This window comes from Oncorhynchus mykiss, chromosome 31 (genome assembly GCF_013265735.2).
Source record: "Oncorhynchus mykiss isolate Arlee chromosome 31, USDA_OmykA_1.1, whole genome shotgun sequence".
NCBI classification, from domain to species: domain Eukaryota; kingdom Metazoa; phylum Chordata; class Actinopteri; order Salmoniformes; family Salmonidae; genus Oncorhynchus; species Oncorhynchus mykiss.
In genome coordinates this window covers 16,938,800-16,955,460 of record NC_050571.1, presented here as the reverse complement: position 1 = coordinate 16,955,460, position 16,661 = coordinate 16,938,800, and the positions used below count along the sequence as shown (strand labels likewise).

The 16,661-nt window shown below is 42.5% G+C and overlaps 1 protein-coding gene across 1 annotated transcript in view; it reads left to right on the top strand.

Moving 5' to 3' along the window:
• The window catches only part of LOC110504656 (PH and SEC7 domain-containing protein 2), a 70,422-nt gene that overhangs the window by 35,510 nt on the left and 18,251 nt on the right, over positions 1-16,661 (top strand). The window contains exons 4-6 of the mRNA XM_036969942.1: positions 12,290-12,478; positions 13,027-13,107; positions 13,551-13,708. Coding sequence (XP_036825837.1) covers positions 12,290-12,478; positions 13,027-13,107; positions 13,551-13,708 — 428 coding nt within the window. The remainder of the gene's footprint in view (positions 1-12,289; positions 12,479-13,026; positions 13,108-13,550; positions 13,709-16,661) is intronic.

The window sequence follows — 16,661 nt, the reverse complement described above, 5'->3', positions numbered from 1 at the left end:
TTTTATCTCATGTTCCATCTACGGACTGACCATGCTCTCCTGCATCCCGCCTCACCCAATGTGGTATGGATCTGCTATTTTTACACTTTTGAAGCGGAACCCCCTTATGTTCCACCCCCCACACATGCGGTGACCGCACCTGGCTTAAATGGTGCCTCTAGAGACAAAGCCTCTCTCATCGTCATTCAATGCCTAGGCTTACCTACACTGTACTCACATCCTAACATAACCTTGTCTGTACATTATGCCTTCAATCTATTCTTCCGCGCCCAGAAACCTGCTCCTTTTACTCTCTGTTTTGAATGCACTAGACGACCAGTTATTTTAGCCTTCAGCCGTACTCTTATCCTACTCCTCCTTTGTTCCTCTGGTGATGTAGAGTTTAACCCAGGCCCTGCAGCCCCCAGCATCACTCCAATTCCCCAGGCGTTCTCATTTGTTGACTTCTGTAACCTTAAAAGCATTTGTTTCATGCATGTTAACATTAGAAGCCTCCTCCCTAAGTTTGTTTTATTCACTGCTTTAGCACACTCCACCAACCCTGATGTCCTAGCTGTGTCTGAATCCTGGCTTAGGAAGGCCACCAAAAATCCTGAAATTTCCATCCCTAAACATAACATTTTCCAACAAGATAGAACTGCCAAAGGGGGCGGAGTTGCATTCTACTGCAGAGATAGCCTGCAGAGTTCTGTCATACTATCCATGTCTGTGTCCAAACAATTCAAGCTTTTACTTCTAAAAATCCACCTTTCTTGCCACTTGTTATAGACCCCACTTGGCCCCCAGTTGTGCCCTGGACACCATATGGAAATTGATCGCCCCCCATCTATCTTCAGAGTTTGTACTGTTATGTGACCTAAACTGGAACATGCTTAACACCCCAGCCGTCCTACAACCTAAGCTAGATCAAATCAAATCAAATCAAATGTATTTATATAGCCCTTCGTACATCAGCTGATATCTCAAAATGCTGTACAGAAACCCAGCCTAAAACCCCAAACAGCAAGCAACACTTCAGCGAGCAGGCCTTTCTAATCGACCTGGCCCGGGTATCCTGGAAGGATATTGGCCTCATTCCATCAGTAGAGGATGCCTGGTTGCTCTTCAAAAGTGCTTTCCTCTCCATCTTAAATAAGCATGCCTCGTTCAAAAAATGTAGAACTAAGAACAGATATAGCCCTTGGTTCACCCCAGACTTGACTGCCCTTGACCAGCACAAAAACATCCTGTGGCGTTCTGCATTAGCATCGAATAGCCCCCGCAATATGCAACTTTTCAGGGAAGTCAGGAACCAATATACCCAATCAGTTAGGAAAGCTAAGGCTTGCTTTTTCAAACAGAAATGTGCTTCCTGTAGCACTAATCCCAAAAGGTTTTGGGACACCGTAAAGTCCATGGAGAATAAGAGCACCTCCTCCCAGCTGCCCACTGCACTGAGGATAGGAAACACTGTCACCACCGATAAAGCTACGATAATCGATCATTTGAATAAGCATTTTTCCACGGCAGGCCATGCTTTCCACCTGGCTACCCCTACCCTGGCCAACATCTCAGCACCCCCTCCAGCAACTTGCCCCCTCCCCGCTTCTCCTTCACCCAAATCAAGACAATCTGGACCCTCTCTTTCTAAAATTGACCGCCAAAATTGTTGCAACCACTATTACTAGCCTATTCAACCTCTCTTTTGTATCGTCTGAGATCCCCAAAGATTGAAAAGCTGTCACGGTCATCCCCCTCTTCAAAGGGTGAGACACTCTAGGCCCAAACTGTTATAGACCTATATCCATCCTGCCCTGCCTTTCTAAAATCTTCGAAAGCCAAGTTAATAAACAGATCACCGACCATTTCAAATCCCACCGTACCTTCTCCACTATGCAATCTGGTTTCCGAGCTGGTCACGGGTGCACTTCAGCCACGCTTAAGGTCCTCAACGATATCATAACCGCCATCGATAAGAGACAGTAGTGTGCAGCCATCTTCATCGACCTGGCCAAGGCTTTCGTCTCTGTCAATCACCTCATTCAATCAAATACCTAGGTGTCTGGTTAGACTGTAACCTCTCCTTCCAGATTCACATTAAAACTTCATAGGGATTGGTGTCCCGCTAGCGGGTCAATTTCCGGTGAAACTGGAGGGCGCGTAATTCAAATAAATTTGAATAGTTATTATAGCGGTTAAACATTTAGGTACATATAAGTGTCTATATCGGCTGAAAGCTTAAATTCCTGTTTATCTAACTGCACTGTCCAATTTACAGTAGCTATTACATCGGAAACATGCCATGTGATTGTTTGAGGACGGCTCCCCACAACAAAATATTTTTTCCACAGGCACAGGTTTCATACATTCACATATAAAGATGAAATATTCACTTACTTTTTGAAAATCTTCCCCTGATTTGTCATCCGAAGGGTCCCAGAGATAACATATAGTGTTGTTTTGTTAGATAAAATCATTTTTTATATCCCAAATAGTCTCTATAGTTGGCGCCATCGATTTGAGTAATCCACTCGTTCAACTTGCAGAGAAAGGAATCCAAAAATCTACCCCTAAACTTTGTTTCAACAAGTCAAAATACGTTTGTATTTACTCCTCAAACACCCTAAATGTAAACCATAATATATATTTCGGAAAGAAGTATGTTCAACAAGAAACCGATTTTAGCAGGTGCGCAACTTCATCATTGTGTACGCGATGACACAGATTTTCAAGACTGTGTTCTCATACAAAAACTCTTATTTCTTATTTGTTTTTTGAAGTTACAAGCATGAAACTTTGAATATAGACTGCTGACACCCTGTGGAAGCCATAGGAATTGCACTATTTTAGAATATGAGCTTTCTCTTGCATTTCTAAGAGGATGTTCTCTCAAAAAAACAAATTCTGGTTGGTTTTTCTTTGGATTTTCTCCTACCATATCTATTGTGTTATATTCTCCTACATTATTTTAACATTTCTACAACCTTTAAAGTGTTTTCGTTGCAATGGTACCAATAATATGCATATCCTGGCTTCAGGGCCTGAGCTACAGGCAGTTTGCTTTGGGCATGTCATTCAGTCGGAAATGGAGAAAAAGGAGCCTGATCCCTAAGAAAAAGCATCTCCAATCCAAAATGAAATCTAGAATCGGCTTTCTATTTCGCAACAAAGCCTCCTTCACTCATGCCACCAAACATACCCTCGTATAACTGACTATCCTACCGATCCTTGACTTCGGCGATGTAATTTACAAAATAGCCCCCAACACTCTACTCAGCAAACTGGATGTAGTCCATCACAGTGCCATCCGTTTTATCCCCAAAGCCCCATATACTACCCACCACTGCGACCTGTATGCTCAAGGTTGGCTGGCCCTTACTACATATCCGTCACCAAACCCACTGGCCCCAGGTCATCTATAAGTCTTTGCTCGGTAAAGCCCCGCCTTATCTCAGCTCACTGGTCACCATAGCAACACAGACCCGTAGCACGCTCTCCAGCAGGTATATTTCACTGGTCATGCCCAAAACCAACGCTTCCTTTGGCCACCTTTCCTTCCAGTTCTCTGCTGCCAATGACTGGAACGAATTGCAAAAATCTCTGAAGCTGGAGCCCTCACTAACTTTAAGCATCAGCTGTCAGAGCAGCTTACCGATCGATCACTGTACCTGTACACAGCCAATCTGTAAATTGCACACACGACTACCTCATCCCCATATTATGACTTACTCTCTTGCTCTTTTGCACCCCAGTATCTCTACTTGCACATTCATCATCTGCACATCTAGCACTCCAGTATTAATACTACATTTGTATTATTTATGCCGCTAGGGCCTATTTTTTGACTACCTCCCTACTCTTCTACATTTGCACACACTGTATACATTTCTATTTTTATTTTGTGTTGTTCATTGTACGTTTGCTTATGTGTAACTCTGTGTTGTTGTTTTTGTCGCATTGCTTTGCTTTATCTTGGCCAGGATGCCGTTGTAAATGAGAACTTGTTCTCAACTGGCCTACCTGGTTAAATAAAGGTGAAATAAAAAAATAACCTGGCAAAGGGTAGCTAACTAGAATGCAGGTGACTGGTTAGCTACGGGGAAGCAACAAATAGAGTAGTCTGTGCGATGTGTATAACTGGAACCAGGGCAGAGCCTGTCTGCCCACACTCATCACTTGCTCCCCCTCAGCTCACCAGCTGATGTAGGCTGTGTGTGCTGGGTGTGGCTCGTCCTTCCCACTGCTGAACAGAACTGTGCTGCGCATCTGTGCTGCTAATATTAATGGTGGTTATCACTGAAAAGCTCTCAATCTCTCCAAAAACGATTGTCCAGTCCACTTAGTAGTCGGATTTTAGGTTAAGGTATTAACTCTGAAATCTTAAGGTTAGGCATTGGTTAAGGTAATGTTCAGGTTTGGGATAGGCATAAAGCAAAAATATAAAAATCAATTTTCTATAGCTGGATTCGAATATGCAGCCTTTGGCACCAGAGGCAGATGCTTACGCCCATCCGTCATCCCCCATCCACCATCCCCATCCACCATCCCCATCCACCATCCCCATCCACCATCCACCATCCACCATCCCCATCCACCATCCCCATCCCCATCCACCATCCACCATCCACCATCCACCATCCACCATCCCCATCTACCATCCCCATCTACCATCCCCATCCAACATCCACCATCCCCATCCACCATCCACCATCCACCATCCCCATCCACAACGAAACCTCCTTGAATGTAACAGCGCTCACTGTTGCCCCTAGTGGACGGTTTCAACGTCATCTCCCGATGTCCTCAGACATGGGTGGACGTCAAATCCTGACTTGTATCACGGGTGACCTGGCTGGGAGATACTTAAATCACACCAGATAATTTCACTGGATTATTTACATACATTTTTAGCTGCCTTTGTATTTTATTTACATATTATACGTACAGCGACTGTATCACTCGATGCCATTGACTGAGAGGACATTTATTACGTATATTTTTATCCAGACCCTACCTAATTGATCCTCAACCAGGACAAAACAGTCGAAGACTATTGTATCCAATTGTTACTGCTCCTATGGTGTTCTTCTAGAGGTTGCAGGAGTATATTTAACATTTGGAGTGAGAGCTCATAAATATGTCATAAACGTTCAACCCAGACTCCAAAGTATTCCTTTTGGAGGTTGCGTTGCAATCGTTTGACGTCATGATTCACGGGCCTATGATGCCTGCTAGAAAGGAATGCTGATGTCAGTGAAATGTTAGAATGTGGTGGCCATTTGAGAAGTCAGATAGAGCTGGGGGGCTGAAACTCTGAGACCAGACTGCCTTATATAAACACTTTCTTCACTAGAATCCTTGTCAGTGACTTGCATCACAATGACAACATCCTGTTTCCTGCTAGCTTAGTGATCAGGGCCTATTGTGGTCCTGTCACATCATGGCTGTCGAGCTTTCAATGGCTGTCTATAAGGTCTAGTCTAGATAAGGGTCCCAGGTGTCTATTCTCTTCTCTTTGTCCTACCTTATCGGTCTCTCTATCCCCCAACTCCCTCTCTCCCCTCCTCTGTCTGTTTGTCCTCCCCTTGTCACTTTATTTTTGTCTCCACGATTCCTCAAGATTAGAAGGGGGAAGGAGGAATTTAAAAACAGAGGGAGTAGGTATTGATGTGTCAGAGTAGATGATTAATATCTGCCACTGTGTGTGTGTGTGTGTGTGTGTGTGTGTGTGTGTGTGTGTGTGTGTGTGTGTGTGTGTGTGTGTGTGTGTGTGTGTGTGTGTGTGTGTGTGTGTGTGTGTGTGTGTGTGTGTGTGTGTGCCAGTTATCTATACCTATCACAATGCCACCAGTCTTCTTCTGCTTTTGGAGGGTGAGTCAGAGATGGTTGGCAACACAATACACAACACTAGGGCCAAATACAGTGCCTTCAGAAAGTATTATTTTTCCATATTTTGTTCCGTTACGGAAATATTCTAAAATTGATTAAATTAATCGTTTTCCTCATCAATCTACCCATAATACCCCATAATGACATCACAATACCCCATAATAACAAAGTGAAAACAGGTTGTCAGAAATACTGAAAAACTGAAATACCTTATTTACATAAGTATTCAGACCCTTTGCTATGAAACTCCAAATTGAGCTCTGGTGCATTGTGTTTCCATTGATCATCCTTGAGATGTTTCTACAACTTGATTGAAGTCCATCTGTGGTAAATTCAATTGAGTGCCCATGATTTAGAAAGGCACACACCTGTCTATATAAGGTCCCACAGTTGACAGTGCATGTCAGAGCAAAAACCAAGCTATAGGCCTTTGTGGTAGATAGGCAAGACGGAAGCCACTCCTCAGTAAAAGGAACATGACAGCCCGCTTGGAGTTTGCCAAAAAGGCACCTAAACGACCCTAAGACCATGATAAACAAGATTCTCTGGTCTGATCAAACCAAGATTGAAATCTTTGGCCTGAATACCAAGCGTCACATCTGGAGGAAACCAGGCACCGCTCATCACCTGGCCAATACCATCCCTACGGGGAAGCATAGTGGTTGCAGCAGCATGCTGTGGGGATGTTTTTCAGCGGCAGGGGCTGGGAGACTAGTTAGGATCGAGGGAAAGATGAACGGAACAAGGTACATACAGATCATTGATGAAAATCTGCTCCGGAGCACTCAGGACCTCAGACTGGGGTTACGGTTCACCTTCCAACAGGACAACAAACCTAAGCACACAGCAGGAGTGGCTTCGGGACAAGTCTCTGAATGTCCTTGAGTGGCCCAGCCAGAGCCCAGACTTAAACCTGGTCGAACACCTCTGGAGAGACCTGAAAATAGCTGTGCAGTGACACTCCCGACAGAGCTTGAGAGGATCTGCAGAAAAGAATGGGAGAAACTCCCCAAATACAGGTGTGCCAAGTTTGTAGCGTCATACCCAAGAAGATTCAAGGCTGTAATTGCTGCCAAAGGTGCTTCAACAAAGTACTGAGAAAGGGTCTGAATACTTATGCAAATGTAGTATTTTAGTTTTCATTTCATTTTATAAATGTGCAATAATTTCTAAAAAACTGTTTTTGCTTTGTCATTATGGGATATTGTATGTAGATTGATCAGGCAAGTGGTCTGAATACTTTCCGAATGCACTGTAGTGGGAAATTACCATAGCCGTAGGGTAGAAGTGGACCTGCCTTTGAATATGATCATATGACACATTTCTAGAATATGACTGATATTTTGAAGAGTTATGTTAACAATGTGGTTTCTGGGCCTTAGGTTAAGAGAAAACAGGCTTTTCTTTGCATCACAACATAGCAACCGTTGAAAAAGACCAGGGAGGGAGTGGCGTAATGGGTTATGCACAGACCTGAATGATCATCGAAGTGAGTGTGTACTAACAAGATTTAGGAACATAATTCGGTAGATTGTGTGGTCTGTCGCTCCGCCCCTCACATTCTTTTTTGAGGGAGACTTCCAAGAACCTTCAAGGGAAAAAATATAATATCCATTCACACTGTGTAGGCTACAAACACTATAGTTAGATAAGTATGTGCTCTTAAACTGCGTAACAACCATGCAGTGCTTCGAGTCCCGTTTGTGTCGGAAAAGACTGACGAAAATCTGATTGTTTAAGCCTCTGGGTAAATACCGCCAAAGACTAATGCCGGATTTTATCCAACACCGCTGGATGATGTCGTGCGCTCATTGACACTGATTCCCATCCTCGAACGCGGGAGAGAAAATGTGGAAAGAGGAATATGACTGTCATTTCGACTTGCTTCTCGAACTTCTGTAAGTATTTTTTATGGTTTCGCCCACAGATAAATTGTTCTGAAGTTTCTTGTGTCAGTCAGACTCAGATTAAACGGAAGTGTGTGCTGTATTTGCAATTACAATATTGAGCGGAACAGTTTTGACAGCCGTTGCAAATCTAAAGTATGGATTTGCCACTAAACAGTTTAATAACACTTTCATGAAAAATGTGGCTACTTGAAGTATAATTGCCATACGTTTGAGAATAGCTAATTGACTGTGCCCTATAAAATTATCTGTATGGTTCGAACTTTGGTCAGTTTATAATGGGTTTGTAACGCGGATCAATACATTTGAACCATCTCTGTTGACCCAATACATTTGAACCATATCTGTTGACCTTGCTACATATTGCTCACTCTTATGGGAGACTGGCAAAAACGTTGTTCAACATGCCCCTAGGAATTAACAAGCTGCTCTGTTTCCTTTTTAAAAAAGAGACTATAATTCCTATGCCTTTATCAGTTATTGTCACGGCAGTATACTGTAGTGTCACAACAGTATACTGTATTGTCACGGCAATATACTGTAGTGTCCCGGCAGTATACTGTAGTGTCACGGCAGTATACTGTATTGTCACAGCAGTATACTGTATTGTCACGGGAGTATACTGTAGTGTCACGGCAGTATACTGTAGTGTCACGGGAGTATACTGTAGTGTCACGGCAGTATACTGTATTGTCACAGCAGTATACTGTATTGTCACAGCAGTATACTATATTGTCCCGGCAGTATACTGTAGTGTCACGGCAGTATACTGTATTGTCACGGGAGTATACTGTAGTGTCACGGCAGTATACTATATTGTCACGGCAATATACTGTATTGTCACGGCAGTATACTGTAGTGTCACGGCAGTATACTATATTGTCACGGCAATATACTGTATTGTCACGGCAGTATACTGTAGTGTCACGGCAATATACTGTAGTGTCCCGGCAGTATACTGTATTGTCCCGGCAGTATACTGTAGTGTCACGGCAGTATACTGTAGTGTCACGGCAGTATACTATATTGTCCCGGCAGTATACTGTATTGTCACGGCAGTATACTGTAGTGTCACGGCAGTATACTGTAGTGTCACGGCAGTATACTGTAGTGTCACGGCAGTATACTATATTGTCCCGGCAGTATACTGTATTGTCACGGCAGTATACTGTAGTGTCACGGCAGTATACTGTAGTGTCACGGCAGTATACTGTAGTGTCACGGCAGTATACTATATTGTCCCGGCAGTATACTGTATTGTCACGGCAGTATACTGTAGTGTCACGGCAGTATACTGTAGTGTCACGGCAGTATACTATATTGTCCCGGCAGTATACTGTATTGTCACGGCAGTATACTGTAGTGTCACGGCAGTATACTGTATTGTCACGGCAATATACTGTAGTGTCACGGCAGTATACTGTAGTGTTACGGCAGTATACTGTAATGTCACGAAGTATACTATATTGTCACGGCAATATACTGTAGTGTCCCGGCAGTATACTGTAGTGTCACGGCAGTATACTGTAATGTCACGGCAGTATACTGTAGTGTCACGGCAGTATATTGTAATGTCACGAAGTATACTATATTGTCACGGCAGTATACTGTATTGTCACGGCAGTATACTGTAGTGTCACGAAGTATACTATATTGTCACGGCAATATACTGTAGTGTCACGAAGTATACTATATTGTCACGGCAATATACTGTAGTGTCCCGGCAGTATACTGTAGTGTCATGGCAGTATACTGTAGTGTCACGAAGTATACTATATTGTCACGGCAGTATACTGTATTGTCACGGCAGTATACTGTAGTGTCACGAAGTATACTATATTGTCACGGCAATATACTGTAGTGTCACGGCAGTATACTGTAGTGTCACAAAGTATACTATATTGTCCCGGCAGTATACTGTAGTGTCACTGCAGTATACTGTATTGTCACGGCAGTATACTGTATTGTCACGGCAGTATACTGTATTGTCACGGCAGTATACTGTAGTGTCACGAAGTATACTATATTGTCACGGCAATATACAGTAGTGTCACGAAGTATACTATATTGTCACGGCAATATACTGTAGTGTCCCGGCAGTATACTGTAGTGTCATGGCAGTATACTGTAGTGTCACGAAGTATACTATATTGTCACGGCAATATACTGTATTGTCACGGCAGTATACTGTAGTGTCACAAAGTATACTATATTGTCCCGGCAGTATACTGTAGTGTCACTGCAGTATACTGTATTGTCACGGCAGTATACTGTAGTGTCACTGCAGTATACTGTATTGTCACTGCAGTATACTGTATTGTCACGGCAGTATACTGTATTGTCACGGCAGTATACTGTAGTGCAGCATCAGTGAATGCTGTGTTATTTTAGAAGTGTTGGGGTTTGAGTAACAGAATGAGACAGGGGGCAGTAGGTTATGAATGATCCAGTGGTGTATTAGACTGGTGTTGTGTTGGATCACTTAATGCTGAGTCCTTGGTATTATTCCATCAAGACATTGCACAGAGGATGCCAGTGATTGCACGTATAGCTACAAGCCTCAGTTAGGAAACACACAGACACACACACCCCTACTCATAAATAACATGCACACTCACCCCTTTTTCTAACACAGACACACACACACACTCAGACACAGACAGACAGACAGACAGACAGACAGACAGACAGACAGACAGACAGACAGACAGACAGACAGACAGACAGACAGACAGACACAGCCCTCATGCTCTTCACCCGACACACCCTTGCTGGTCTAGGTTTGGATGGCACACAGCACAACTGAGAGAGATTACTAGGTGAGTCACAGACATGCTGTCTCATGCTCTAAGTATGAGCTCACACACAGACACACACAGACACAGACACACACACACACACGCACACCGATTCACTTTTAAATTAGCTTACTATTCAGGGGAAATCTACTCATGACTTCTCAAATGCATAATAGTTACAATGAAAGGTACATGGAAATGTACTGTAGTTCACTCCATCCAAGATAAAGATCAAGGGTCAAAATCCATATTGAATGGCAGTGGCTGTGAGTCAGTGTCTTTGTTCTAAAAGGCCCTGGTCAAAAGTACTATAGGGAATACGGTTCAATTTAGGACTGTGTGTTGTGCAGTTGATGGACATTGTATGTCTTCACTGCCGTGACTCCCAGGCTGGCACGAGTTGTTCATTATTCAGGAGATCGACAATTTTCTTATGAACAGAAATGTGGTTAGGATTAGGCATGGTGGCCAACGTGGAGAGTAGCCTAGGGAAATGCATCTGTAAGATATGAAGATTAAAAAAACACAATATGTTGTAGCCTAGGGGCAGGTTTGGACATCTTTTGGCGATAGTGTGAGGCTTGTGCTCATTGCATGCTGTTGCCTAGTTCAGGGTTGTGGGTAATTGTGATGTAGGCGACATCAACCTGGGAAGGGCAGTAATTGCACATGCATGTGAAAGATAATGATGAATAGAATGGCAATTATTTTGTTGATAGCTCCTCGCCTGTCTTAAGCTGGCGGAAGAAGAGTACACCTTCCTTGTACAGAGGGAGGTATGAGTACCTAGTCTCCTTTGGGGATAGTTCCATCCTTGTACGAGGCTTGTGCTCAAGGCACGTTGTTGCCTGCAGTGAGGATTGTGGGTAATTGTGAGGTAGGAGACATCAACCTGGGAGGGGTAGTATTTGTGCCTGTCATCTCTCCTTCTAGGACACCGGGTTCCGCCGCCCGTTGTGTCCACGGCAACCGACACATTACCGTGCGAAGGCGTATTGAATGTAGGAATGAATGAAGTCGATCGAATTAGATTATGCAGAACAATCCGGATCGTTTATAGAGAGAATGTTGACAATATCAAAGAGACACTTAAAATGATAGGGTCGACCAGCACACCTGGTCTGGTCTGGTATTGAGGCCTTTGACGTTTGGTTTTACTACTGTTTCAGTACTGTTTGTTTAGGATGTTTTATGTGTTTTTGGTTAGGGGGATAGAGAGATATAAGGACTCTCTCAGATATTCTATCTTTATGTGTCTTCAGGAGATTTTTATTATTGAATCAGGGTTATATGAGAAAAATCATATCTAATTTGCTATGTAACTTTCGTGTTTATATAATATCACACATTCATATATTTATTATCATATCTATTTGTTTATTCTAGTCTAATGAAATGGACAGGTTTTTCTTTAGAGGACATTATGTCATTAAGGGTCTTGAAATTGGAGTTTATAGCTCCCATATATCATCATAACATTCTATATTTTCATCTTCATGACTGCCAGTCAGTGGTCCTGCTAGGGCACTGTTCTGTGAGGCAGGTAGGTGCCATACTATCAGCTCACTAAGGCTGTCATGTTGGTTGGTAAACAGAGATCCGTCTGTGTGTGTTGTGTTCTTAACAATGCCAACCTCACATGTTGCAAGGTCCACAGTTATCAAGTGGAGAGTGTCTGTCCTAATCTCTGAATGTCCCTGTGTGCGTCCTCCTCAGTGATACCAACGTCACTGACGTTCCTTCGGACTCAGAGCCGAGCGGTCTGGAGCAGCTGGAGAGAGGCAGCACGGACACCCTGGCCAACGGTTGCCGTGCCGAATGTAACGCCGCCAAACGCCTTGCCAAGCGCCTGTTCTACCTGGAGGGCTTCAAACGCTGCGATGTGGCACGCCACCTGGGAAAGAAGTGGGGTTTCAGGCATACACACACACAAGATCACACACACATACAACACCAAACACACACAACACCAAACACACACTATACCACACACACAAGACCAAACACACACAAGACCACACACACAAGATCAAACACACACAAGACCACACACACAAGCTCAAACACACACAAGACTACACACACACACACACACAGTCATTCAGTTAGTCACTGATACACATGCATGTTTCACAGTGTTTATATTGTATTTTGTATCATCTTGAACTTCATATCGATCTTTCTTTTCTCTCTCTCTCTCTCTCTCTCTCTCTCTCTCTCTCTCTCTCTCTCTTTCTCTCTTTCTCTCTTTCTCTCTCTCTCTTTCTCTCTTTCTCTCTCTCTCTCTCTCTCTCTCTCTCTCTCTTTCTCTCTTTCTCTCTCTCTCTCTCTCTTTCTCTCTCTCTTTCTCTCTCTCTCTCTCTCTCTCTCTCGCTCCCCGTCCCTCCCTTCTCTTTCCTCCTCTCTCTCTCTCTCTCCCTCCCCCATCCCTTCTCTCTCTGTCCATCATGCAGTAATGAGTTCAGCCAGCTGGTGGCGTCAGAGTACCTCAGCTTCTTTGACTTCTCTGGTTTGTCATTGGACAAGGCCCTGAGGTAAGCCCAGTCAGCACTATTCTCACAGCACTGCTCACAACACATTAGCCTAATACTGATTTCTCTGAGTATAGAGCTGTAGTGTGCCTCTATTTTGCTATACAGTCAACTGTAATACAGTATGCCATGATTTGGGACTGTCTTGAATGCCTGTATTAAACCACAGCATGCAGATATCCAGAGTAAATGAACATGTTTGTATTGGGAGTGGTGAACCACACTTACACTGAGTTTACACTGAATGAATGTGCACTGCATTGTATTGTACTAATCTACTTTAGCCTCACTCATACGACGCCATTATCGATTTCAAAAATAAATGTAAGCCTAGAAATTGAGACTGCAGCTTATGGCCTATATCACTGTACGGACAGATACACTCTGCATTCTAGCCTGAAAACAATACTGCCTTCTCACTCGTTGGTCTTTGACCTAATTCTCAGGAACTTCCTGAAAGCCTTTCCTCTGATGGGGGAGACCCAGGAGAGAGAAAGGATCCTGGTCCACTTCTCTAAGAGGTTCTGTGTCTGCAACCCCACAGCCCTCGCCCCCGAAGGAAAGGACATATCCGAACGGAATGATAATGATGAAGAAGATGATGGTGATGATGATTATAATTAGGGTGTTGGGGAGGCTTGTGAAGACTATGATGAGGATGAAAATGAAGACTGTCTTGGACATTCTACACAGGAACAGTCAAAGTCAATCTTTTATGAATCATTCTTTATTATCAGCACACTGGAGAGGTTCCAACCAACTCAATGCACCAAGTACACATGTCGATCAGGAGCTGTCCCGGGGCAGTCCTGTTAGTTAGTTCTCTTATATACTGCAGACAAGTTATATTTGCATGATATAGCTTATTCATCATTCATAATGAATTCATCATTAACGTTTGCTTCATTCATGTGACCGACCAATACTGGTTCATACCAGTACCTCACGAGACTTCTCTCTAAACTGAGACCTTGAAACTGAGATATCTTTCGTTCTCAAAACAAGGGTCTGGGCGTACTGCCAAATTGCACATACTGATAGTGAAGATTCATTCAATCAATCACTTGCGTGAACACAGAAATTGGTTGTTAGAAGAGCACAAACATAACGTCTTGTGATGGAAAATGTTAACAGCTTTGTTGCCTTGAATGAATAACCAGTGCCGGGTCTTGCCACTAAGCGACATAAGAATACACTTAGGGACTCATGGCCGCTAGGGGGCCCAGACCCCCATTCCTTTTTTTAGAAAGTCAGGACAGTAAAACTCACAATGTGCAATTTAAACATTTGGTAGTGCATAAGCAGTTGTTTTCTTGTTATCTCAGTCACTGACAGTCACTCAATTATCCCATGTCAGTTTTATAGATTACTTGGTAAGTTAGTCTAGCCAGCTATCTAAACCTTGTAGTTATCATTGCCCAATTACTGACCGGGTATGCAAGGAACGTGGCCCTGACTTCCAGGGGGTCCCAATTAGCTGTGTTGGTCACGCTCACTCAGATAGCATATTAACACGGCATACAGTGCCTTCAGAAAGTATTCACACCCCTTTACTTTTTCCACATTTTGTTGTGTTACAAAGTGAGATTAAAATGGATCTATACAAAATACTCTGTGGAAGACATTCAAAAATATGTAACAAAAAATATGAAAAATAATACACTAATATATCTTGATTAGATAAGTATTCAACCCCCTGAGTCAGTACATGTTGGCATGAACCTTTGGCAGCGATTACAGCTGTGAGTCTTTCTGGATAAGTCTCTTAAGAGATGTGCACACCTGGATTGTACATTATTTGCAAATTATAATTTGTAAAAATTCTTCAAGCTCTGCCAAGTTGGATGTTGATCATTGCTAGACAGCCATTTACAATTCTTTCTCAGAAATCCAAGCCAATTTATGTCAAAACTGTAACTAGGACATTCAATGTTGTCTTGGTAAGCAACTCCAGTGTATATTTGGCCTTGTATTTTTGGTTATTGTCCTGCTGAAAGGTCAATTTTCCTGTTAGAATGCAGACTAAACCAGGTTTTCCTCTAGGATTTTGCCTGTGCTTCCCTCTATTCTGTTTCTTTTCATAAAAAAAACACCCTAGTCATTGCTGATGACAAGCATACCCATAACATGATGTAGCCACCACCATGCTTGAAAATATGAAGAGTGGTACACAGTGATGTGTTGTGTTGGATTTTCCCCCAAACATAACGCTTTGTATTCAGGACAAAAAGTAGATTTCTTTGCCACATTCTTTGCAGTTTTACTTTAGTGCCTTGTTGCAAACAGGATGCGTGTTTTGGAATATTTTTTATTCTGCACAGGCTTCCTTCTTTTCACTCTGTCAGTTAGGTTAGTATTGTGGAGTAACTACAATGTTGTTGATCCATTCTCAGTTTTCTCCTATCACTGCTATTAAACTCAAACTATTTTAAAGTCACCATTGGCCTCATGGTGAAATTCCTGAGCGGTTTCCTTCTTCTCTGGCAACTTAGTTAGGAAGGACGCCTGAATCTTATTTGTGACAATGTTTATTGATACACCATCTAAAGTGTAATTAATAACTTCACCAGACTCAAATCGATATTCAATGTCTGCTTTTAGTTGTTATTTATTTACCCATCTACCAATAGGAGTAAGGCATTGGAAACCCCCTGGTCTTTGTGGTTGAATTTGTGTTTGAAACTCACTGCTCGACTGCAGGACATTACAAATAATTGTATGTGTGAGGTACAGAGATGAGGTAGTCATTAAAAAATCATGTTAAACACAATTATTGCGCACAGAGTGAGTCCATGCAACTTAATATGTGACTTTTTAAGAACAGTTTTACTCCTGAACTTATTTAGGCTTGCCATAAGAAAAGGGTTAAATACTTATTTACTCAAGACATTTCAACTTTTCATTTTGAATTAATTAGCCTTTTTTCCCCAAAACATAATTCCGCTTTGACATTGTGGGGTATTGTGTGTGACAAAAAAATCTAAATTGAATCTATTTGAAATTCAGGCTGTAACACAACAGTGGAAAATGTGGGAAGGGATGTGAATACTTTCTGAAGGCATTGTAAGTCATGGCAAAATGTGTGGAATTAGCTATGAAACTGAAAAAGATTCTCTCCATCCCACGGCAAAATGTGTGGAATTAGCTATGAAACTGAAAAAGATTCTCTCCATCCCATAGCAAAATGTGTAGAATGGCAGGAAATTAGCTTTAGAACTGCAAAGTTTTAGCTCCGCCCAATGACAAAGTGAGCATAATAGCATTAAATGAGTTTTAAAACGACAGAATGTTCTCTCTACCCCATGGGAAAATGTGTAGAATTGCTGGAAATTAGCTATACATTTTAAATCGTTTCTCACCATCCCATGGGAAAATGTGTAGAATTGTCAAAACTGTGCTTTAAAACTGCAATGATTTCTCTACGCCCCATGGCAAAATGTGTAGAATTGCAGGACATTAACATTAGAGCTGCTCATTTTACTCTTCGTCATCAAGAGGTAGACCACTAAAAGGTTTTGCCCATGAGGTGGAGCTGCCCCAACCAGATTCTCCCAAAA